Source organism: Oxyura jamaicensis, chromosome 15, assembly GCF_011077185.1.
Source record: "Oxyura jamaicensis isolate SHBP4307 breed ruddy duck chromosome 15, BPBGC_Ojam_1.0, whole genome shotgun sequence".
Lineage (NCBI taxonomy): Eukaryota > Metazoa > Chordata > Aves > Anseriformes > Anatidae > Oxyura > Oxyura jamaicensis.
The window spans coordinates 3395004-3418626 of NC_048907.1; the positions used below are offsets into that span (position 1 = coordinate 3395004).

A 23623-nucleotide genomic window follows, 5' to 3' on the forward strand; every position below is an offset into this window, starting at 1 on the left:
TCGGCGGAGAAGGACGCGCGTCGCTGCGAGGGGATTGGCCAGCGCGGCTACGCGCCGGAAGGCTTGCCGCAATCTGATTGGTGGAGGGCGGGCGGGGAGGGCGTGCACGAGGCGCGATTGGCTCTACGAGGGTACCAGTCAGCTGGGCGATGGCCCCGCCTGCAGGGGCTGCGCGTGCGCAGAGCCGAGCGGGTGCGTGAGGGGACATGCGCGCATGCGCAGTGCGGTGGGGGGGGCAGCGGCCGTCACGGGGGCGCTGAGGTGAGGGCAGCGGGGCCGGGACGGGACCGGGGGGCGGGGCGGGGCGGGACGGGGCTGGGCTGGGCTGGGCTGGGCTGCCATGGGCCCAGGCGGTGCCCTGAGGCCGGGGGGGGGGGACCGGGAGCGGTGACCGTGGGCCCCTGTAGCTGTGAAGCCGCGGTGCGGCCCCTCTGAGGTCCCGGTTCCCAAGCGGAGCCTCTTCAGGGTCCTGCCGCGGCTTGCGCCGTTACCGCGGGCCCACAGCGAGCTTTCGGGCTGCTTTCGGGCAGCGCCCCCGGCAAACGAGGCTGCTGGGCTCGATCAGAGTGAGGTAGGGCCCTGCGAAGTTTGTCTGCGGGTTTTTTTTGCGGATAAAATAAAAAAGTTGCTTTCTAGTGCCGCCAAGTGGAGGTGTTTGATTGCAAATAAAAGCTTTTCTGGACTTCGTTGGCTTCATCGGTGATGTGTAATTTGTGTGGGTATTTACTGCCCGGTGCTGCTGCTTCGTGTGCTGAAGTATTTCCTAATGAAGCAAATGAAATATTTCAAGCATGAAATCATTTACTAATTGCTTACCTAACGCCCTTGTTGAAGAATGACACTTGACAGCAGTAGAACTTTATGTTTCTCATCCTCCAAGAAAAGCTGAAGCGTAGCACCAGCTCCTGTGGGTTTGTTAACAACCTGACCAGGAGGAAACCACCATGTGAAGCAGTGTGTGAAAACCTGGTGGTCTCTCCTTACTCCTTGGTTCTTTCTCCTCCCTCAAAGCTCTCTGATGGGCTGCATGGGAAGTTACAAGAGTAGAAAATTAATCTTGTTAACAGAATCAACACAGAAGAACGCTTCTGATTTGAAATTTAGCTTACCACATCAGACCACTCACTAAGTTTTATGTACGCTGCATAGCCTGACTCCAATGCTTAGAAAACAGCACCTTAATGGGGCAAGTTCAAAAGACAAGTCCAGATTATCTAATCTGTTTAGGTAGGGTTTACTCCATATCCTGTACTAACCTAGCATAAAATGAAATCTCAGAATTCAAAATCCTAGATCCCCCTTCCCGTGCTAACTTTAAATGCTCAAGCTGTGTTCTCCTGAATCTTTACATAAATTTACTGCTTCTTCCAGCAGGTTTCTTTTAGTAGTTTTGAGTACTGTTTAAGGCAACCTCAGAGGATTTCTGCACCCGCAGCAGTCCTTGATGTAGTTCAAGCACGTTTTGACGGGTGGATTGTAGGTTCTGTTGCCAGCAGGACAGAACCAGGATGCATGTGGAGTGTCAGCAAAGGCTTTCCTGTCAAGCTGCAATACAAATTTGTTATTCTCCAAGTGGGGTAGGAATACTGACTTAATTTATTTGCTGTTTTCCGGATCCATTTCAACAACACAAAAATAATCTTGACTATTTTAGGAAACCTAATTGTAGTCAGAACTGAAATCCCATGTGGAATGGTAAACGTTTTGAGGCAAATATCTATGAAACCAGTTCAAAAAGCCTTGAAAATGAATCTATAAGTAAATAAAAACATCACATGAGATGTGCAGCTAGACTAGAACATCTTAAAAGAAGGATTCTGATCATAAACCCTATTCCCTACGTCTGTTTCAGGTTTCTTTCCAGAGAAACTGTATCTTCATTTCTGTATGAATGTTCCAAGTTTATTGCATTTTACATTCTTACTGAGAGAAGCACGTACAGCATCTTGGAGGCCATGGATTTTGAGGAAGCAGCAGTTTTCCCTGCTCAGAATGCCCTTGTTTCAGGCAGCAGGAAAGAAGAACTCTCTCAATCTCCTTGGACTAACTGAGGCAGAATTAGAAGAACAGTTTGTAAGAGGTGATGGCCCAGGAGGTCAAGCCACTAACAAGACGAGCAACTGTGTTGTCCTGAAGCATATTCCATCTGGGATTGTAGTGAAGGTAATGACATCTTATTTCATTAAGTCACAAGTTGCATCATGTCCTCCAAGTCTCCTTTTACAGTTGAGCATAATCACAGCGCAAGTGTCACAGAGGAAAAGTTTATTTATATGTATTGTAAAGAACCTCAGCACAAAGCAGTTCTCGTTAATGGTAGATAAATAAATTTGGGGTCACAGCTTCCTAGCTTTGGCACACAGTACTATTTTGTAGGTTCAATAAATTGTATCTCCTTACCCTATCAGTGGCAGCCTTTGCGTTTCTGTCTCTGACGTCAGTTATGAATATTCTCATTAATTCATCATAATCTGCAAATCCTTTTTAAGCATTACTCTTAGGGTACCGATTGTGGGTTCATACTTTTCAATTAATCTTCACTTCCTTATAACAAGGGGGAGACACAGTTCAGTTTAACTCAGAAGCAGGCTTCCAAGGTAATATGGAAATAATCTTGTTTGCCAAGAGAATTACGATTAATGCAAAGTTCCAGTAGCAAGTAACTATTAGGCAGCCTCATCAAAATACATAATCTGGGTACAAAAGTTCTAGCAGGAAAACAGAAGAATAAACAGGTCAAAGTTGCAGTAAGTGTCCTACTGTGTTTCCTCAGTGTCATCAAACAAGATCAGTGGAGCAGAACCGAAAGATAGCCAGAAAAATCCTCCAGGAAAAAGTTGACCTCTTCTACAAAGGTGAAGATAGCGATGTTTTTAAAGAGAAGAAAGCAGCAGAGAAGAAGAAGCAAGAGAAAAAAAGAAGAGCAAAGGAAAACCTAGAGAGGAAAAAGCAGTTTAAAGAGATGCTACAATTGGATAGCAAATAAACATGAAGAACCGCCTGGCTCTGGTAGGGTAAGGGAGAAGTTTGTCATGCCTAAGCACAGTTTTCCTACTAACTATAATGTAGGGTTTCATAAGCACAGCTGAAATATTGAGCAGTGACCTGCTATTACAGTAAGGCTGAAGTGTTAAAGGCAGTATGTGTTCTTACATCTGTCTGACATCATCTCATTGCTCATATTTAGTAATCTGTTTTTCTGCCAAGTTCAAATGATGATAAAAAAGCAAGCAGATCCTTCTGCCTGGTATGATAGCTTAGGCTGTTTCGCAGGAGTTCCAGTAAATAAGGAGAACAGACCTTAAAGGTCTTTCCATCCTTACTCAGACAATGCCTCCACTGATAAAAATCCTTCAGAAACAGTGGCCAGGTTTAGATGAGAAATGAAAAGTTGCTTTGTGCTATTGGTCCTGATGATGGAAACAGATGCGCTGATACAAAGAGCCACCAGCCACGGGCTGTCTCCTTCAGATCTGTTAGCTTAACTGCCTGCACAAATGTTCCATCCCTCTCAATTCTGAAAGAATTTTAATCAGTAGCTTTACAACTCTTACCTAGAGTGGTGATGAGCAGTGCTGGGGAGCCGGGGAAGGCGTTCCTGCAAGCGAGGGCTCGTCAGACATTTTCTTCCGCTTCAGAGGCAGAATTAGGTCATTAGAGGTAAAGAACAACGTGCATTGGAAGCTGCCTGCCGGGGCAACAGAGTCCAGTTCATTCAAGCTGTGAAGCAATTAACTTTTCTTCTTTATAGTATATTCTCTTCAGGGATCTGTAGCTCCACACGTGTTAGGTATCCCAGATACCCTGTCTTCCTTAGGGTTTAGATTTGCTTGTGCTGTAGTGAACTACAGTTATGTTTATGCTATGCTGCAGTTAAGCGTGGGTATTTCTGTAACTTCACTCATTTTGATAGTTTCCTATTTTATGCAACAGCATGCAGCTGCTTTTCCTTTGTTACTGTGACTCTGGAGCCACCAGTGATGTATACTTTACTATTTTAATACCATTAAAACGCTAATTGCTTACCAGAGCTTCTCTTTAATTTTCGGACAGAACTCTCACAGGCTGCCACTGCGTTCTGACTTCCAATGATGAAGAAAGAGAGCTTCGAGAACCAAAGCTGTTATATGTATTTTGAAAGCAAGGTACGCTACTAGCAGCTGTACCTCCTGCTTAGATCGACCGCATCAAGGGAAACTCTCCAGCAATCCATAGGATTCTTGTTCCCTTGTCCTGAATTTGAGCCTCCTGCATGAAGGTTAAATCTTCGCTTCTCGTACATTGCGTATGGAGCTGATTAAAGTGACTCTAAATACTTTTAATACAAATTGTTAATGAAAATAAGCTTTATTACATCAAGTAATAAATACATACAAAGATGCAAATAACAGTTTTAGTAATTTATCCAGAATTTTCTTTTTTTTTTTTTTTTTGTCAAACAAACTGAAATCTCCAGCCTTAATGTAGAAATTAGCTTTTCAGGACCTTGTTATTATTTAATAGGTTTCCCTATTTTCCATATAACTCATGCACTTTAAATGGACTTCAAAGCACTAACAGTCATGCAAATGTTTATGCAAAACGAACAAAAAAGGAAAAGTAAGAGGAGGGGAAGGTTATTTCTAAGCAGGGTCTATGCTGTATGACAAATTGTGACATAGCAGACTACTAGGTACAGCATGCTAATCTGCATTTATTAAAAAAAAAATCCTTAGAGCTTATGTCAAACTTTGAAAGATTGACCATTTGGGGTTAAGTGAATATACTGAAAATTAAAATAAACAGAATGGGGCTGTGACTGGATAAAAAGAGAACTGAAATATAGCCTGGGAGAGAGAGAGCATTCCTTTGCATGCAGTTCAGTTTTCGTGTTTTAGAAACATTTTAGGGAGTTTTAATGTCTTTACAAAATGCAAACCCTCAGTAAGCTGAAAAATCCTTGTTTTATCACTCTTAACTATACATTTTTGTAAGGGCAAAAAAAGAAAGATAAAACATTCAAAATAAAGGAATTTGTCTGAACGTTTCAAGAGTCAAAAGGAATAGGTATTACTTTTTCTTCATTAAGAGATGGAAAATCTTGCAACTGCATTGGTGGGCTAGGATCTTGCATTTCGCTCAGTCTCAGCCAAGCATTCCCGAACTAATCCTCTAGCATGAATAATGCCTGCAAAAGAATTGGACATATTTTAAATGATCTCATTAAGGTGACACTTGCAATGACAGTCCACAGAAAGGTTTATGTATTTCTGTCCTGAGTTGCTAAGGCTACCACAGCTTGCCAGAGAAAAGGGAGAGATCCCTCACTTACCTAACATCAGCTACTGCTGAAGTTTGCTTTCCCAAACTGGCATTACAAATTGAAAATAGACCAAGCCAGCAATCAGAGCATTATGAGCTCTGTAGGTCTGCAGTGAGAGCTATATCTTAATAAGCAGTGCAGGTCTATTTACAATCAGGGACTTAATTAGAAAATAAATAAATAAATAAATCTTCCCAACCTGACAGTTATCTTGCCACAATGGGGTGAAAAAAATCCCAAGTTACTTAGGGAATCATTTTAGCAAGGTCTAAAAGTCTTAATTAATACCTTGGAATAATTTTCCAAGTGGATGCATCAAAATCCAAACCTTCAAAAGTTGCCTAAACACAAGTTACATCTCTTGTAAATATAAGAGGATTTTTTTCTGCTGTGTGCAGAAAGTCACCTCCTAACACTGGCTCAGCTCCCATGTAAATCATCGCTGCCTTACATGCTGCCATATCTGCTCTAATCTGATAGACATAATGTGGAATTTTCCACTAAGAGTCCTGTTGCCTTGAGTTTCAGCAATCTGGACCTTGAGTCTTAATCCTGGATCTGAATCTAGATTCGTGTTCACAGAGCTGCCCAACGAATAGAGCTCGAGTTAGATTTTATAATAGGAGACGGACAGATTTCTCTCCAACAAGGTTATGTTTTAATGTCAGGAGAAGACAGGTGATTTCTCTGCTCATTCATGCTCTTTAACATGGGTGGACAAATGATAATAAGGCAGTAGATGAAGTTTAATCTCTATTTAGAGGTAATAGATTCCATGTCTAGAAGGCTGCTAGCCCAAAACAGCCTCTACATCCAAGGAGCACTGATTTGGGACTTGATGTATGCCGGGCTTTGCAGAGGGTTAAATCGACACAGACAAGTAAAGCTGCATCCCACAGCTGTGGGAGGCAGAAATGCACACTCAGACCAGTATACTGGGCCCGGATCGGGTGGCAGGACGCCCAGTTTATGCAGCAGAACTACCCTGAATTATGCAGAACGCTGGGAATTTGGCCAATTTTAGAGGTCAGCAGCCTTTGTGCTTAGAAGCAGGTGGAGCTGGGGACAGGGACTTTATTCAGCAATCACCTCCGCATGGCCATGGAGGCTGCAGTCACATGGTTACTCTCAATCGCTTCTACTCTCACACTTGCCCATGCTCCTTCAGCCATATGGCTCCCAAAATGCAAAGAGAGGTATGTCTGTGACCAAAAGATGGCAGCAGAAAGTACTTATTTTGGATTTTTTGCAACATTTGCGAGTCGGTCACAGTGGCAGCACCGAATCTGAAACCTACATTAACTAATTAAATGCTCACTGCAGGAAGGAGCAAAACAACTTTGTCTCACCTAACCGAACCGTTCCGTTCAAAGAACACCTGCGTCTCTCCCGGTCCCTCTCAGGTTGTCCCCGTTAGCCTATTGCCATCCATGATCTATTAATACTGACTCAGGCGATGCAATAAAGAGAGACTCCAGCAACATTGATTTTAGCTGGGCCAGATTCCACTTACCACTCATCAGCAGACTTTATTGCATCCTTTCCCAGAACAGCTACTAGTCATTTTATTGCATGTCACGGCAGATATATTACTCTCCCATAATGGTTGAGCCTTAAATAAAGCTTTGTAGTCCTGAGTGAACGTAAGGGGGATTTGTGAGGTGGTGAAGTTAGTCTGTTACAATAACATTCCTGTTCAGGTTCGAACGCATGAGCCAAACTCGGCACAAGGACCAAGGAAAGGGAGTAAAAGGTAACTACAGATACCGGCAAAGGACAGAGCTGCCAGCGCAACCATTGTCGGTGGCATTCAGGGTCACTCCAGGAGCTGGAGCAGTGGAATGTCCCCCTGCTCCTTCAGAAATATCCCTTGCACGTCCCCTGCAGGGGACAATGTCAAGCTGATGTCAGCAGTGGGGAATGTGGGGGTTTCTTTTACACCGCGAGGAAAGGGCATTTCTGTGACCCCTTTTAGCTGACTAAGCAAAGCTAAAGAGACCTCATCAGCCAGGCCTAAAAGCTTCTGCGTCCCTTCCGAGCGGACTGCTAATGACATCCACTTGAAGCAGGTAATGGAGCTTAAGCAGCCCGACGCTCTGTGGAGAGCAGGAACACGTATGTTTGACATCTCAGTCTGAACAGCTTTGGCTGATAAAACCACCTTGTTTTGCCTGTCTCTCTCTCTCCAGCAGCCTTAGTGATTTACCACCATGTAATATTTCTCTAATCAAAATGCACTTCAGTAAAGGTTCTTGGTCAAGTAGGTGGGTGATATTTATGAGAGGAAGTAAACGATGCTTGGCTGTGTATTTCTGAGGTTAGGGAGGAAAGGCAGTTGCAGGGGAGAGCAAGTGACCAGGAACCTGGCAGAACACCGCCAACTGACAACATAAGGGTTCTAAAATAACTTTGAACTATTAACTGAAAATCCCCTTGTGCACATGAAACACATTTGGCCACTAGTTTATCTATCAAATCAAACAAGAATAGAGTATACCAACGTTCCAATTACTGGTTAATACACCTCGTTTACTAACAAGCCCCAGACAGCTGTCCGCTTTCAAGGGAAAGCACTGTTACGAAGCTGTATACAAGCAGTCAGCACACAAAGAGTATGGAACATTTAAAAAAAAAAATAAACATTACCTCGTTTTAGCCTCTCCATCGCGCTTTTACTCCCAGCGTACGTGGGTCTGATCTCTTTTCCTAATTCTTCTATGATAGCTAGAAGTTCTGCATATTTGCTTTGCGGTACTTGACTGCTGCTGGTACCCTGTAGTTGAAAGTAGATTGATCTCAATTATACAAAAAAACAAAACAATAAGAACAAACAGCAACTGGAAATTCACAGAGGACCAGAAATAGCTCTGGAAGCCACTTTTTTTAAAAATAAAATTTTGCATTTGTTATGTAAACATTACTTTCTTTTTGCCCTTCCTGCTACAGCTGGACACAATGCTACACGCCCTTCCAAAATCAGGGTTAACTGGGAGGATGCAACTACAAGATTGGAACCTTACGTGAAACAGAAGTTAAAACAGTTCTACAAAAACAGCAAACAGAACTACTTATTTAACCCTCTCTCTGCTTTTATCAATGTTCGATGAATATTTTGTGGAGGAGTTAGCTAGGTAGGGACAGTGAGGTGTAGATAAAACGAAACTGCCCATATGATAAGGGAAATCCTATAAAGTGGCTAAGAAATTTCACAGAAAGAAACCAGCTGGATTCCTGCAGCTGCCCATAGGAATATCTGTAACATGCGCTTCATGGGACTGTAAATCTTACGTTATCAGTTTGCCCAAGGAAAACAGTTAAAGGTGTAGGAATATCACTTTTCTAACAATTTTTAAAATGTCACAGCCCTTCCTAGCAGAACATAACTCAAGACATGGTTCACTGTGACTCAGAAGGGACTAACAGTTAATTAGTAACTAATCTCACCCAGCATCTCTGCTTAGTCTAATTTGATCCCAAGACATGTGCGATGAATCAGTCTGCCATTTGGGTTTGATTTCAAACCTTGGTGGGAGGGAGGAACACCTCAGATTACAGGCCACAATCCCCGCAAACCATGCAAACGTAGGGTCGGTGACCTGGTTAAAGCAAAACAAGCAGAGCTGTACCTGCATCCCTTGTGTATACCCTAGGGACGGGGGTCCGTAGTCGTTTATAAGCTGTCTGTATTGCGCAGACGTTGCCATACTTGTGGAGGGAGAGTGAACAGCTGTAGAGGAAAAAAAGAAAAAAAAAAAAACTGTTATTATCTAAAGATGGATTAGCCGGGTACATCGGGACACACTTTAGGTAGCTCTTCTCTTTTCTAAAGCTGTAACCTCTCACCTTTGTCCAAGCCGACTAACGCCATTCCAGAGCCACGCGATTTGCTAGGAAGAGAGCAGTTCAATGAACGCTTCCCTAATGTTTGCTGTACATTTGAAAATAGCACAGCCTGCAACATTATCGGCCCAAATTGTTTGCCTAAAAGTGAAACGGTGTAACATGACAGGTCGTTCTGCCGAGACAAACCAAATATTAAGGAGCCCTATTTTTGCATATATACATTCCACAGAGATGAGTCTAACGTACTGCGCTATTTTTACTTTTTCAGTGCAAGTTATCTGAAAGCAATTTTGCAACTCAAAGTGTCATCACATGGTCAACGCAAGTTACCCTCGGTACTATTTTCAGCTGATGCCAAAACTATTCATAGGGAACAGTCGGTTGAGGTACATGGGATCTGCTGCTCAATTTGTGACATTGGAGGTGAAGAGCACTAGCGTTATTCCTTTGTGTGATATCAAGCATTTTTAGCAAGCCAAACAGGGCCGCATAAGTAAACCTAACGAAAAATAACATCTCTTTGGGTTATGGTTCCTTCTTCTAGTGTTATAAAAAAATATGTACATACATACAGGGTTTTGCCTCAGCTAAGAGTTAAAGAAGCAGACTCGGATGTGATCATTGGCGAGCTGCTCCAGAAATGAGGAATCAAAACACCTCTCCACCCTGCAACGGGAAGAATTGGGGGCTGAGAAGCAACCTTGAGATTTTTCTTGAAGGCCTTAATTGTGCTGCCCGTTTTACAGCTGCTTTAGAGGACCTGCTGGTCATGGACTGTGCACTCAGGACTAAGGCGATGTTCGACCTAGCTGCTGCTCTTTTTCACTCCTGCAGCTAAGTGCCCCTGCATCCACTGATGCTGCTGTCTTCGCCTGCAGGCACAGACACAGCCTGCCTGCTGTCGGAAAAAATCTCCCCTCTTACAAACTTCCTTGCTGAAAATTCCCAACTGCCTTCCCCACGAGGAACAGATCTTATTCACCAGCCTTCATTTGAATCTAAATTAAGCTGATGCCAAAAGTCACTGGGGCTCAGAACTATGTAAATCACTAGCTTTGTTTAAAAGTTGCGAGCGATTTCATTCCCTGTTTCCCCTCACTACAAAAAGAAACAGAAAGCCAGTAGTTTGTGAAAAGCGCTGCTGAACAGACTCTCCTCCTCAGTTGGGAAGCCTCTTTCCACTTCAGAATTAATCACAGGATATCATTGTGGTGGTGTCTTTGTTACGAGAAAAGAGCGTGTTCTTAATTTTAACTAGACGTGAAGCCCTAACGAAGGTAAGCTGGGCTGGTCACTAGGTCAACTTAAAAAAAAGGTGGTTTCTCTGTCTTTAACTAAGCTAAATTTTCTGGCATTACAATGTGCGTTTCTGTTACTACAGTTTCACGTGGAGCTAATTGTCACATTTTGCTGAAGCATAGTAAAAAACAAAAGAAAAAACTCAACACACCCAGAGAGTACGGCTCCTGCACTGTGAAGAAACAGCACGGATGCCAGCTCTGCTCTCAATCCGTTCTTCACATTATCAGCTCAAAATGCATGCACAATTGCAAGATTTCTGTACTTAGAACTCAGCCAGTATTTCACGTCCAGATGACTGAATTTCAACACTTATCAAACGCGGCACAACAGCAAACCGCATCTTTCCTCCTAAGATTTCAAAATGCTTCAGAAACCTTAATGAACCCTTTGTGCTAGAAGGCAGGAAGGTTTAATTGCCTCGATTAAGTAAAGAAAGACTTCAGCGATTTTACCTCACGTACAATAAAACAAAAGACCCATCCTGTAAGGACTTGTTCCTAAGCTGTTCCTGCAGGCAGTCACCCATCATGCACACAAACCCTGGGAGCTCCAAACTGGTTCTGAACCAAGGCAAGGACTTGGATGACCAAGCTTGGGCATCCTGCTTTACCCACTCAGCAGAACAAAAACCATTTTCCACCACCGTATCAGTTCGTGACAATATAGCTGGTAATTATTTCAGGTCACGCTGATTGAAACAACTACGCGTGCTTCGTCTGTGTGAAATAACACCACAGGGCACGTCTAGATAAGAGAGAAAGCCCTACAAGAAACATGACGTGGCAAAACAAAGCAGTGAGTCCGGGGCCGACCCAAGCTTCGCGGACGCAAGGCGCTGCAGTGGACAGGAGCTGGCCTCGGCACGGGAGCGCGAAGCTGGCGGTGACTCATTCGGCACGGAACTACGAAAACAACCGAGGAGAACTTTCAACAGGCAGCGATGAGTAAGGACCCGCCGCTGGAGCTTGAGCATCGCTGCCGATGGGAATTAGCAGTCAGATCAGTAGCGGGTGCCGCTTCGCAGCCAGGGGTGCTGTATTGTCTCCCGTACCCGGGCGTATGCAGAGCTGTGCTGCAGACACTAGAGGCCATCGCTGAGTACGGCGTGCCCTGCCAAATGACAGATCGTGGTAACCATGGTGAGTTTACCCGTTTCTTTGCAGTCTGCATCAAAAATGTAATAAGACATAATGCCATGCGCCGACCACTTTATCAGCAGCAGCAGGCCCAGAGAACAAAGAAAAGGATTTGACTTGGCCGTGGCACCGGGCTCCGCACACCCGTGCCAGAAGTTGCGCCACTCAAACTCTGCTGGAGGGAAAGGAAAATGAAAAATCCCCGATTTCACCTCAATTTCGGATGATGCAATCGTGAAACTGAAATTAATTGTGGGGGTATTATTATCTCGCAGGGTAATGGACCTTAGGCTTTTTGACCTATCGCTCCGTATGTTAATCTCGAGGAGAAGCCCTGGGTCTTAGATGACTATTAGTCAATTAACCCGAAATACATCTGCCATCTGCATGTCTGAACATCCTGTACGTCTCAGATTTAAAATATATATATATATGTATCACCAGCTACTGCTGTTACTGTTAGGAAGCAAAATTAGGCCAGCGAGTCTCGCAGTCAAGACCCAGTCAAAAATCAGTTTGATGATGAGGTATTCACTAGAGAGGAAAAAAAGGAGGGGGGATCTAAACTGAGGCTTGCTCTCTCATGGTAAAATAACAATGGAGACAAGACAGTTACGAATTGACAGAATCGAAAAGGGAGTGTGCTTGGCACTGAATTCGAGTGACACCGTGTATCACCTCCCAAATTGTCTTAGCGCTTGCTGCTGTTTAAAACCTAAATTAATAGATGCACTTTCCTCCCTCTGCTTTCCTAATTAAATGTATACAAAACCTTTTATATCCCCATTTATTCTTGTGCCAACAATGTCTTTTATTTCTGTATTCACACAGAAGACTGACAGAAGTGTTTTTTTTTCCCCACAAAAAAACAGTGATTTTCTTGTTAATCAATATTACCCTTTACCAGTGGGGGGGTAGGGGGAGGTTTACAATACAGCAAAAAGAAATGAGATTTTTTTGCCAAGATCTCTTCCTTCCAGTGGTCTGTCGGAGCCCCAGTGAACACCCTGGAAGACAAAGGATCAAAAACCAACCTTTGTTTGCCTGAACTCCCACTGACCAGGAATCTCCCCACTAATTGCCGATAGGTTTGTAGGGATCCATTCAGTTCCTCCGCTACTGCTTCCGAGCCTGAGCAGTAATGCCAATTTGCTAGTCCTGACTTTTAATTCTTAATTGCTGTTGCTTGCTGGAGAAGTAACTGGAAAGGCAGCTTACTGTGCACCCCGCAAGGAAGCGGTGGGAGCAGGAACTCTAGGGGTACTCTTACCTGATCTGCTCCCAGCAGATGCCACGGCAGCCATACGGCTCTAACGGCATTCTGTCTAACTCCCACAAACAGCAAGGAAAAATCAGGAATAGTTCCTCAACTCAACAAGTTACCCCCATAAAACTGCCTTAGGCAAGTAGAGCCAACCCCACTGGATATGTGTTTCTCTACCACCTGCACTTTGTAAGGTCCTATAAAGCTGCATGTGTAAGCTCCTGCCATTTTGCTGACTCTTTGTACTCAGGAACACGACAGTATCTAAGAAGAGATCCCTGCAGGTATGCAGTATGAGGCAGAGAGGAGTTTACCTGCGAGGACCTAACTTCTGCCTAAAAATGGCCAAGTTTGCAGCAGAACACACGAGGAGTGTTCACGTGAGCTGCTCCCAACGTACACCGCGGGGCAAGCACCTTCCAGCCCGGGGAGAGACGAAACCCATCGCAGCCGTTTCTGCAGGGAGTATTTGCACGCAGCCTGAAACACGGCTGTAGTGTTCTGCCTGGCTACGAGAACATTTGACTCCCTAGCCCTCTGCGCACTTTGGCTGAAGTTCAGCGAGAACTCCCTGCCGTCCGTGGGACACCACATGCGTGTCTGCACAAGCAGATCTACTGCACAGCCAAGCAACACACCGAGCTGTACAGGAGCTGCCAACCCAGAGCAAAAAATGCTGACAACCCCCATTTTCCCCAGCCCTCCAATAAAGTTTTTTTTTAATTTAAAAGAATGGACCCCGTTCTCATTCGCACAAAACATTCCTTATAGGACTGGCTGTGAAAGTTATATTTTCACCCACTATTTCCCCCCTCAAACAGCCCATGTGGTAGGAACAGACCTTTCTTTGAATAAAACTATTTCATTAAAAAAAAAAATCCAGCACACACATATAAATATGTTCTCAAGAACTAGGGCATTCTTTATCGTAACAGCCAGAGGCCTTGCTCTTTTGATCTGTCACACTCCGGGCCTTTCCTCCGGTATTCTCATTCCATTTAATCTTTCCATGTGAATAACACCCATGTTTTATGTCTGCTCTTTCTTCCTCCTCCCTCACTGTTTTTTTTTTTAATCAGATAAACAAAAGGCAGTCCCTCGGACTCCCCAACATTCTTCTTGTCTAGCTTAAGACAAGCAATTTCTGTATTACCGAGTTATCTGGCACAATGGGAATATGGTTCAAAAGATCAAAGAATTTAGGATGTGTACACGCGTAGCTGGAGTGAGGGGGTAGGATTTAGGTCTAGATTTTAGTCAGGTCCCCCAGGCCGAGTGTCTGTACCATGGATATGGCTCAAAGCTGCCTTTGGTTTGGACCCTACGTTTCCATTAAAGGATGGAGTGCCAGCGTCGAACAACCAGAGCGCAGCTTCTGGTTTACTTTTATGCGAAAGGAATGAAGTTTGCATGAACCAAAACCACCCCTGCAACTCAACCAACAAGTGGTGGGTGGGGACGATGAGGAGATTTGCTGGTTGTGAAAACCATACCGTTCATTGCTTTGAACCTAAACGCTCTGGTAGACAAAGCCAAAAATGCCAGTTTTCTAAATGTCCCAACAAGTCCACTCAGAAATTGCTAATTCTGAAACATGCTTACTGTGTTTCTTTTCAGACTGCTCTTAACCTCACACGGATCTCAAGTGACCAGGGAACCAGCAAATTTCAGTTTGAATCTTGAGGGTTTGGGGATGAAATATCAGCTACGTATCCTAAAAGCTATCCCCTCTGCTAAGACGTGAACACTTTGCTCCCTGCATTGCTTACGACAGCAGTCCTTCCAGCACTCCCACTCTAAAAAACAGCTTCTCAATCTGGACAATATGAAACCTAAGCTGTCTGCAAAGGGCGACAAGCAAGGCATTTGCTCATGCAAGTGTGCACTGCGGTCTTAATACGGAATGACACAGTAGTGTGCTCAGTTTCACCTCACAGGACTGAATGAAATTGGTCTCTCCAGTTGGAAGCGATATCCCCAGTTAGGGAAGTTCTTTCTGTTTCACCTCTCAGTGGGAATTTGTGCTGTCCCCCACGAGGCTCCTGGTCACCGTGAGGTGCAGCAGGTGCTCTGACAGCCCCGCTGGTCCTCAGCTGTGGCAGTGCCTGCTGGCAGGTCACCACTCGGTAACGGGGAGCCAAGGCACAGCTCCTTCCTTCCTTTGTCGCAGTCTGATGGAATTTGTTTCCCCAGATCCTACACAAGCCAGTTTTTAAGCTTTATTACAGGAATAGGATTTTGTCTCAAAGCCTGCCATTTTTGCAAGAATTAGAATAAAGCCAAAGGAATACCCCAAGCTCCTTCTGCTGGCTTCTGGGTCTTAAAACTACTGTTCTCAAACCTGTGTATACTCTGTTAAAAATGCTGGTTAATATCCAGAACAGAGACAGAAAAAGCCTAGAAACAGGGAAAATAACAGAACTGTAGAATCACAGAATGGTCTGGGTCACAAGGGACCTCCTGGTTCCGACCCCTGCCATGGGCATGACTCCTGCCCCCAAACTGGGCTGATCCCAGCCCTGTTCAGCCTGGCCTTGAGCACCCCCAGGGATGGGGCATCTGCAGCTCCTCTGCCTCGCCGTCCTCTGAGTGAAAAATCTCTCCCCAACACTCCATCTAAACCTGTCCTGTTTAGTTTAAATCATTCCCGCTGGTCCCATCACCACACCCCCGATTACAGGTCCCCCCTAGGCGTCGCCAGCCCCGGGCCCTTCTCCTCCCCAGGCCGCACGCCCCCAGCTCCCGGCTGGCCCCGCAGCAGAGCCGCCCCGGCCTCCCAGCACCCCGCGGCCTCCTCTGGCCCCGCTCCAGCAGCTCCGCGTCCTTCTGGCGCTGGGGCCCCTCCAGGTGGGGCCTCACAGGGGCGAGCAGAGGGGGACGATCCCCTTCCTTGCCACGCTGCTTCTGATGCTGCCCAGGGGACAGTTGGGTGCTGGGCTGCCAGCACGCAGTGCCTGCTCGTGTCCTCTTGAGCCTGGGCAGCCCTGGGTGGCAGCCCTTCCCTCCGAGGTGTCGACGGCACCACACAGCTCGGGGTCACCCACAGACTTGCTGAGGGTGCCCACAGTCCCATTGCACATGTCGCCGACAAAGACATTAAACAGCACAGGTCCCAACACCGCCCTGTGAGGGACGCCACCCGTCACTGGTCTCCACCTGGATATGGAGCCACTGACCACAGCTCTCTGAGAGCAGCCATCTGGGCAGTGACTGTGACCATCCAGCCGAAATATAAACTAAAACCCAGCAGTCTACAAACTACACGGCTGCTGTAAAGCTCTCTGCTCCCACTGAAGCCGGTGGAGAAGCCCCATTTTACCTCAGCGCAGCGGCTGGCCCTCTCACAGAGGAGCTGAGTTAAACAATATAAAGCACAAGGCGAGGAGGAAGCTGTGCTTTGCAGGGTTCGGTACAATAAGCAAGAGAAACAAAACAAACTGAAACGCTGCTGTTAGAAAGGGTAACAGAGGTTCCCCTGGGACACGGCAGGACCAGGTGAGGCTGGAAGGAAAAGTCGCAGCAGCACAGGTCCTGTTTACCTGCCGTGCAGGGCTTGTGAGGGAGGTTAAATGGGGCTCTCTGAGCACAGATGGTTTGGAACCGACAGCACTACACGCAGGGGCCTGAATCCCAGAGCACTGGCTCCCCAGGAGGGAGATGGATAATGTGGACAAAATACTACAACCCTTGCTGCAGGCACCCCTGAAGGGTGTCACCACTGTCCAGGGCAAGGCGAGGAGGAACAGGCACCAAACCCTGCCGTGACACCATGACCTCCTTCCCACAGCCTGGTGTGAGGCACAGCAGTCCGCACCCGGATGCTCCCAGCATCCTGACTCACTTGTGGAACAGCTGCGTTTTCCTCACCCGCAGCCATCCCCGACCTGCCCAGGGCCCCGAAGAGGATTCCTCCCAAACTGCCCCCGTCCCGAGGCAGCCCCTCTCCCCCAGGACTTCAGCCCAGGTTTCCGAGTCCCCAGCACGCTCCCGTGCCAGAACGGAGCACCGTCACCCACCGAGCACAACTGCTTCAGCTCACCGCGCCACTCACTGAGCGCAGTTTAAGCACGATTTCACAGAGCAGCCGCTCTCGGGCTAAACTTGAAAGGAGTTAGCTCTGCAGCGAGGACACGGCTCCAGGAGCTGAGCCGATGCTGCCTTCCCAAACACTCCTGCACCAGAAGCCCTGCACTGCAGGGAAGCAGCGTTACCTCCCAGAGGAAAATCCCTGCGAGATCCACAGCTGGCCAGAGCCCTCCGTCGGCTGAGACCAAAATACTCAGCATGCACACGGAGAGGCTTCTGCAGGGCTGGTTTCAGGCCAAAAGGGACAGATTTCCTGTTTTCCTCTCCTCTGCAGGACGGGGGAGGGGGGTTCCTTCACCCCAGGTTTGGAAGCGACCCTCGGCTTTCTGCTCCCGGCTGGGGGCATTCAGTGCAAGCACAATAGCGAAGCAATCTCCTCTAACTCAGAATCAAGCTCCAGAAAGGAGGGGGCCATCTGCAGTCATATCACTCCGAGCGCGATATGTGCAACTGCAAGGACTGCTTTGTCTAACTCCCTTGGCCTTAGGCCACGGTGCTGGCAATACCACTAGCTAGAGGAAGAGCTGGTGCGTGAGGATAATGGCAGAAGACAGGGAGGGAAGAGAGAGCCCATTTTGGATTCTGAGGAGGACGTTTTTTCATTGAAAAGATTCTGGGGGTGTTGAGGATGATCCGAACTGAGAAGAGAGGACAACTTAGACAAGAATAGTTCTAACATGACAGCGAACTGCTGCTAACTTGCCATTACGGGGGGGGGGGGGGGGGGGGGGAACAAGGGGGGATAGGAAAGATAAAACTGCATGAAAGAATCTAAAGCCCCGATCGCAGCAGGAGCGTTAGAAAGCACACAGGCACGGCAGCAGGAGGACCGGAGACAGAAACTTCACCGCTCAGCTCGCGCTGTGAGCGGCATGCTCACAGCCCTCGCTGGCAAAGCAGCCAGCCCCGCGTCCCCCCCGGCACGACCTAACCCGCACCCCTCACCCACCATCGCAAAATACCACCTTTGTTCCCCCTGCAATTTTACGGCTGTTCCGGAGCGCCAGGCACAGGTTCTCGTGGGAGCCGGCAGGAGAACGGTTTCCCTTGCTGGGCTTTGTTTTGTTTCTTTCTTTTTTTTTTTTTCCCCTCCGGTGACACTTCTGCTTTTTGTCAAAAATCCTGAGCACATCCCCTGCTTCCTGACCCCCTTCGCGGGGCAGCGCGCGGCCCCACGGCAAGCCCCACGCCGCCGCCCGGCTCGCCGAGCCCTTCAGCACTCGCAGCCCCACCGAGCTCAGCTCCGAGCAGGATCAGAGCTTCTCCCGCACGCAGGCAGCTGAGGCACGGGAACCTCGGCTCCTGCACCAGCTGGTGACAATTCCTCGCTGTAAAATAAGACCACCGCTCTCCCGGTAGCTAGGGCAGAGGTGCATCTCGTTAATCCCTTTCGTTCATCGACATCCCAGGATTACGACCACGCACCAGGGCAAGATCTCCCTCCCTCCTAAACCAAGTAGCCAAACTTTCCCTTCTCAAAAAAAAATAAAATAAAATAAAAATCAGCCTTTCTGCCTGCGGACGGTCTGGTGGCAGCCCCGCAGGCTGGCGCAGCAGGGAAAGGGAGACGGGAATATTAATTTTAAGTCAGCACCAACTTCTCCATTTTGGTTCTGTTTAATACGAGCGAGATCCCCTCCAAATATCCCGGAGCCAAGCAATCGCTGCTGCGGCTTTGTTCGGGCTGCAGCGGGGCGGCCGCGCACCCCGAGGCGCAGACCCCAGTGGGCACCAGCGCCCGCCTGCCCTCACCTCTGGAAGGCAGGGGGGGAAAAAGGGAGGCTGGGAAAAAATAAAAGAAAAAAAAAAAAAAAAAAAAAAAAAAAAAAAGAAAAAGTTAAACCCATAAAGGAAAATTTTCGTGGAGGGAAGAGGGAACGGCTCCTGTCTGGACCCACGGGGTGGGGGGGGGATAAGGAGCGGTTTTCAAGGAAATAACGAGGGATTCCTGTGCACCCCCCACACACACACTTCCAAAAATATTTGGGGGTGAGCAGGGAGGGCTCTCCCGCCCGGGCAGCCCCGCCGAGCCCCGGTCGCTGAGGGGCAGCGGGGACCGAGACCCCCCTCGGCGGCGGAGGGCGCGGGGCCGGGGTCCCGGGCGGCCCCTCCGCTCCTGAGGAGCGCGGCCCGGCGGAGGCGCCGGGCGTGAGGCGAGGCGAGGCGCGGGGCGAGCGGCACTTGCGGCGTCCCGCCAGCAGCGGTCCTCGCTGAGGCGCCGCCGGAATATTCCTGATCCAGATCAATCAGCCGCCCCGGGGAGCCGGGCATGGAGGAAAGCCGGCGGCCGGAGGAACCCCCCCCTCCCCCGGCGGCGGCGGCGGAGGCGGCTCGGGGGCCGGCCCGGCGGCTCGCGGCGTCCCCGCCGAGGGGCGGCGCGGGGCGGGCGAGCGGCCGGTAATGGCGGCGCGGAGCCGGGCGCGCAGAGCTCGCTGCCCCGCCATAGCGGGACCGGGCGGAAAAACTCGAGGCCGGGGCTCGCCGCGGGCTGCCGGGGCGGCACGGCGGAGCCCCCGCCGCACGCCTCCCAAACTTGCCACCCAGTTGCCGCCGCGGACTTACCCGGGGTGAGGGGAGTCCCGGGGATGTGGGCGTTCAAGTTGGGCTTGTAGGACATTCCCAGAGACATGGCCAGCGGGGCGAGGAGGAGGAGGAGGAGGAGAGGCGTCCCGAAATTCACCGAAGCGTCTCCGCGTCTCCCAGACACTTTGGGTTGTTTACAGCGGTAGCAGGCACCGGCAAATATGGCCGTCAGTTATATTGACACCCACAATGCAATATATCATCCATACATCATGAGGAGACGCCGATCCCAAAACTTTGGGGGAGACGAGGCAGCCGCCCGCCGCCCGCCGCCGCCGCCCCGCGCACCGAGGCGCGGCGGGGGCGCGGAGGGGGCGCGGCGGCGGGGGGGTGCCGCCGCCATCCCCTCCCAGACAATGGAGCTCCCCTCAGGGACGCCGCCGCCGGAGGAGCCGGGCGGGGAGGGAGGGAAGGAGGGGAGAGGAGGGGAGAGGAGGGCTGCCGGCGGCGGGGGGGGCCCGGGGGGGGCGTTTTAATGAACTTCGCAAAGTTTGGCCGCAAACTTCGCCTCCGCGGCGGCCCTGCCCGCGCCGGGCGCCGGGGGGGCCGCGGCCGCCAGCCCCCGCCTGAGGAGAAGGGCGGCCGCCTCCCTCAGGGCCCGCTCGCCGCCAGCCTAGCGTTACCCCCCCCTCTCCCCCCGCCAATTTCGATGGAAAATACCTGTTGATAATTTTAGAATATTGTATTTTTTTTCCCTCAGACGCCGCCGAGGAAAAATCTGCCTTTCTGTATTTTTTTTTTTTTCTTTCAGACCACTGTTTTCTACCCACCTGGAGGTTGAAGGTCGATGCAGATTGTGGCTTCTGAGGGATTAAAAAATAAATATTTTTGTTCGTAATTGACTCATTTTCTGCTTGCGAGCAGCTGTAAGCTTGTCCACCAAGTATATATATTTATTTTTCTAAATTTGCAGGATAAATTATGAAGCTTTTTAGCCTGCATCTGCCACAACTCATCTGCCATCCTCTGTCATCGTTAAATTACTCAATTTTTACCAATATCTAACCACTCAGGACCTGGACAACCCCTCCTAGGGTACGCTGCCCGACCTGAGACCCCCATGGTGAGACCCCCAAGGTGAGACCCCCAAGGTGAGACCCACATCTGCCTTACCAGAAGCCACTCCGGGAGCGGTGAGGGCGCCTGCAGTTTTATTGCCCAGGCTAACGTCTGCCCAATGCTATCTGCTGCTTTTAGTGCCAGAGATGGCAAAGGCAGGGAGCCCAATCCCGCTCCTTGGAAGTCAGGGGCAAATTCCTTTGAAGTGACGCTGGTTCGGGCCTGTAGCATCTCTGGTCGAGGATTGCTCCGCCAAGGGAGGCAGAGAGCATCTCCCTGGCACAGACATGGAAAAAATCGCGGGGCAGCTGGGTGATTTCCTCAGTAGGGAGGAGAATTGAGCGAGCCAGATGCTGAGCTCCCCAGCTGATGCCCTAACGACTGCACACTGTGTGAAAGAAGCATCTGAAAATTAGGACTGGTACCAGATAAAATACATTAATTTGTTACAGTTTTGTATTTTACCTCAAGTCCAAGTACACAACTGCAGCTATTGTGGTGAAGCCCAGAGTAGCACAGATTACTCTTACAAGTGATCTGTGCTCTCTTCTCTTAGACAGGGGACCTGAGAGCCCCAAGCACAGACTTACGTGCTCGTGGCAGTACTTTGACAGCGGTGCACAAGGCTTTAAGAGTGTAATTCTCATCAGAGTCCTGAAAGATAGTGCAGGTAAACCCTCACACCCTGCGCTGTGTCATTTAGAAGTCTGCATCCCCAAAACTTCGCATTCAGATTTGTAAATCACCGCCTGCCTGCTGGTTCCTGGACGGGCAGTGAAGTCCTGCAGGCGAGGGGCATGCCGCGCTGGGATTTTCCATTGCTGCGCGGTTGTTTACAGCCACACCAAGTGAGTGCGAAATGGGAGTGTTCAGAGCTTGCTGTGTTTTTCACGGCTTTGCACCAACTCTAAAAAACTGCGCTCAGGGCAACGCTGTGAGGAACAAGATCCCCTGTGTTTTGCTTGGTTTTATAACGATGGCTTAAAAATATGCGATATTCCGGGACATGGGTGGGGTGGCATAAGGAGACGATCCTCTAAAGATTAATCTTTCTTCAGCCCAAGATATTACTAGCTTTGCAGCAAACTATGACTTAACATGAGATGGTCATGCTTGTAGGGCCAGAGTAGTTGCCCTGTAAGTGGGAACCCAGCAGTACCACAGCATCGCTCAGTCTCAGTGTTTTACGTCTGCTCTGCTGTTCTCCAGGCACAGGTAGCAGTGGCAGCGTGAGCCACAGGACACTGCTGAACAACAGCCTTACTGCATGGGCTCTCAAGTTATGCAAGCTCCCACTGCCTTCGCTAGCTGCCTGTTGATTTTTGCAGATAGCACGGACGTTGGCTTGGATAGGAAGTACCTACAAGTTCTTCCTATCTGCCATGTGCTCTGTGGAGTTAGAAGTTATTTTGAGCCAGGTGTGGCCACAATAAAACCACCACCGTGCCTGGGCCCCAGGATGACAGTTTAGCTGGGTGACCACAGAGTCAAGCTCCCTCGGAGGGGCTGCCTGCAGTTTAAGCTTCTTTTGCATGGCTTGCACTGCCAAGGGTTTTGTTCTGCCCCTGCATTGAGTGCAGCAGCTACTGTTCCAGCAGCCTTTGTGCTCCAGGCTGCTTACAGCAAGCTGCAGGTCTCTGCTCTGCAAACTGATGGCACAGCCTTGTTTACTGACAGCAAAAGCAGCTCTTAATCACCCAGTGGCCAAGTCATAGTGCAGGAAATACAGCAGAGCAATTTTCTCTCACATGTGACATTTTCAAGACTTCTCCACGCTAAGAAGTCACTTAAAAATAAATGTTACTCTGTTTTTCAGCAAGGGAAAATGGACAGTAAGAGCTGCCTGTCTCTGCAGTCATCTGCAAGTCCACTCACACACTGCCACAAAACCTCCCATATTTTCCAGGTATGCCAACCTCTTTCTCAGTGGCATTAAGATCTACAACTTTCTCCCTGTTCCCCCCTTTTTTTCCTTTGTATCGTCTCAGTTTCCTCTCCTGGTTTGACTTTCTCACCTCTGCTCCTCCCAAACCACTGGGAATACTCGGCAGCCAGGGTTTCCACAGTGAGCCTTCCAGCCCCTGCTCAGCCAAGCTCTGACCGACATCGAGGAGGTTTTCCCTTCGCACAGCTCTGCGAGGTTGGATGCCGAACCCCTCTGGCAAGGGTGTAGGGAACAGAAATGCAAAGTGTGATGTTGGAAGGCGTGGGCAGCTGGCTGTCAGGACGGCTCTCCAAGGCAGAGAGGAGCCTTGGCCCATGCTTTGAGACAAACTCATTTGTCCCCTTGCATCTGGAAATCAAACTAAGAGCCGTCAGTGCCTGCAGAGCCATGCTGCAGCTCACTTGGAGACCCATAAATAGAGAGTGTAAACGAGTCGTTTCCTATCTTCTTGGGTTAAATTAACAATGAGAAGAATGAAAGATGGCACAGCAAGCCCCTGTTTTCTTCATGGTATGTCTTTGACATGTAAAACATTACATGTGCGCATTAATTTCAATGTAATTAATTGTTGTCAAGTTTAATGAATTGAGTGACTTGGGGATGTTCTAACGCTCACCACAGAGACCCATGCAGCAGCAAGAGGAAAGATATGGGAAGTTTGTTCCTTTTTCTGCAGGGAGTTCTTATTTAAATACTTTATCCTCACGTTTCCAGGGAGGCAGCATCATAAATAGAATAATCATAAAGGTACCCACAAGTTTCTGAGCACTGATTTAATCTGCAAGTCTCCAAACTGTTCTTTGGTGCTAAAACTAAGATGAACATCCAAAACAAAGTGAGAAGTCTCTGCTTGGCCCAGGCTGAAAACGAAGCTTTTGAATTCCTGAGTGTGGGTGGGTTTAACCCCTTTGAAGAGCACAAGTGGTCGATGCATACCCCGAGGCTGCTCCCTCCAAATCGGTGAGGCTGCAGGCTGGGAATATGCAGTGACTGCAGCAGGATTTACCCAGTCTTTGGGCAAAGGCATGCAAAGCAGCTTCCTGCAGCGCTGCTTATTTTGCCTGATACGTACCAGCAGCTCTGGGGGCTCAGCACCACGGATA

The 23623-nt window shown here is 48.6% G+C and overlaps 2 protein-coding genes and 2 long non-coding RNA genes across 13 annotated transcripts; 2 read left to right on the plus strand and 2 right to left on the minus strand.

Annotated features, from left to right (window-relative positions):
* The first annotated feature begins 185 nt into the window (after positions 1-185).
* C15H12orf65 (chromosome 15 C12orf65 homolog) lies at positions 186-4385 on the plus strand. 6 transcript variants are annotated; one of them, XM_035340658.1, is made up of 4 exons: positions 186-261; positions 1853-2163; positions 2774-3014; positions 4043-4385. In XM_035340658.1, the coding sequence occupies exons 2-3, from the start codon at positions 1888-1890 to the stop codon at positions 2984-2986; spliced, it is 489 nt and encodes a 162-aa protein (XP_035196549.1). In that variant the 5' UTR covers positions 186-261; positions 1853-1887; the 3' UTR covers positions 2987-3014; positions 4043-4385. The 6 variants fall into 6 exon arrangements, with proteins under 6 accessions (XP_035196549.1, XP_035196545.1, XP_035196546.1 ...); XM_035340654.1 differs by lacking the exon at positions 186-261 and adding an exon at positions 688-715; XM_035340655.1 differs by lacking the exon at positions 186-261 and adding an exon at positions 688-715 and having other exon boundaries at positions 4054-4385.
* Positions 4329-19913, minus strand: CDK2AP1 (cyclin dependent kinase 2 associated protein 1). 4 transcript variants are annotated; one of them, XM_035340660.1, is made up of 4 exons: positions 19496-19913; positions 8929-9029; positions 7949-8075; positions 4329-5167 (listed from the first exon to the last, which is right to left on the minus strand). In XM_035340660.1, the coding sequence occupies exons 1-4, from the start codon at positions 19560-19562 to the stop codon at positions 5100-5102; spliced, it is 363 nt and encodes a 120-aa protein (XP_035196551.1). In that variant the 5' UTR covers positions 19563-19913; the 3' UTR covers positions 4329-5099. The 4 variants fall into 4 exon arrangements, with proteins under 4 accessions (XP_035196551.1, XP_035196553.1, XP_035196554.1 ...); XM_035340662.1 differs by lacking the exon at positions 19496-19913 and adding an exon at positions 17894-18013 and having other exon boundaries at positions 8929-9031; XM_035340663.1 differs by lacking the exon at positions 19496-19913 and adding an exon at positions 16859-16996 and having other exon boundaries at positions 8929-9031.
* On the minus strand, positions 9139-17400 carry LOC118174896. 2 transcript variants are annotated; one of them, XR_004754796.1, is made up of 3 exons: positions 17059-17400; positions 11400-11557; positions 9139-9189 (listed from the first exon to the last, which is right to left on the minus strand). It is a non-coding gene; the product is annotated as an uncharacterized LOC118174896 (long non-coding RNA). The 2 variants fall into 2 exon arrangements; XR_004754797.1 differs by lacking the exon at positions 17059-17400 and adding an exon at positions 12618-15121 and having other exon boundaries at positions 9175-9189.
* Positions 11465-12004, plus strand: LOC118174895. Its single transcript, XR_004754795.1, has 2 exons — positions 11465-11586; positions 11664-12004. It is a non-coding gene; the product is annotated as an uncharacterized LOC118174895 (long non-coding RNA).
* Positions 19914-23623: the final 3710 nt, after the last annotated feature.

What these genes read in the sequence shown, in the direction of transcription:
- C15H12orf65 (XM_035340654.1), top strand. An exon ending in CATCTGGGATTGTAGTGAAG is followed by an intron (nt 2,164 to 2,773) that starts GTAATGACATCT and finishes GTGTTTCCTCAG; the next exon opens with TGTCATCAAACAAGATCAGT.
- CDK2AP1 (XM_035340660.1), bottom strand. Translation starts at nt 19,562, where the DNA reads ATGTCTCTGGGAATGTCCTACAAGCCCAACTTGAACGCCCACATCCCC. An exon ending in CGGGACTCCCCTCACCCCGG is followed by an intron (nt 9,030 to 19,495) that starts GTAAGTCCGCGG and finishes TTTCCTCTACAG; the next exon opens with CTGTTCACTCTCCCTCCACA. An exon ending in GGTATACACAAGGGATGCAG is followed by an intron (nt 8,076 to 8,928) that starts GTACAGCTCTGC and finishes TTTCAACTACAG; the next exon opens with GGTACCAGCAGCAGTCAAGT.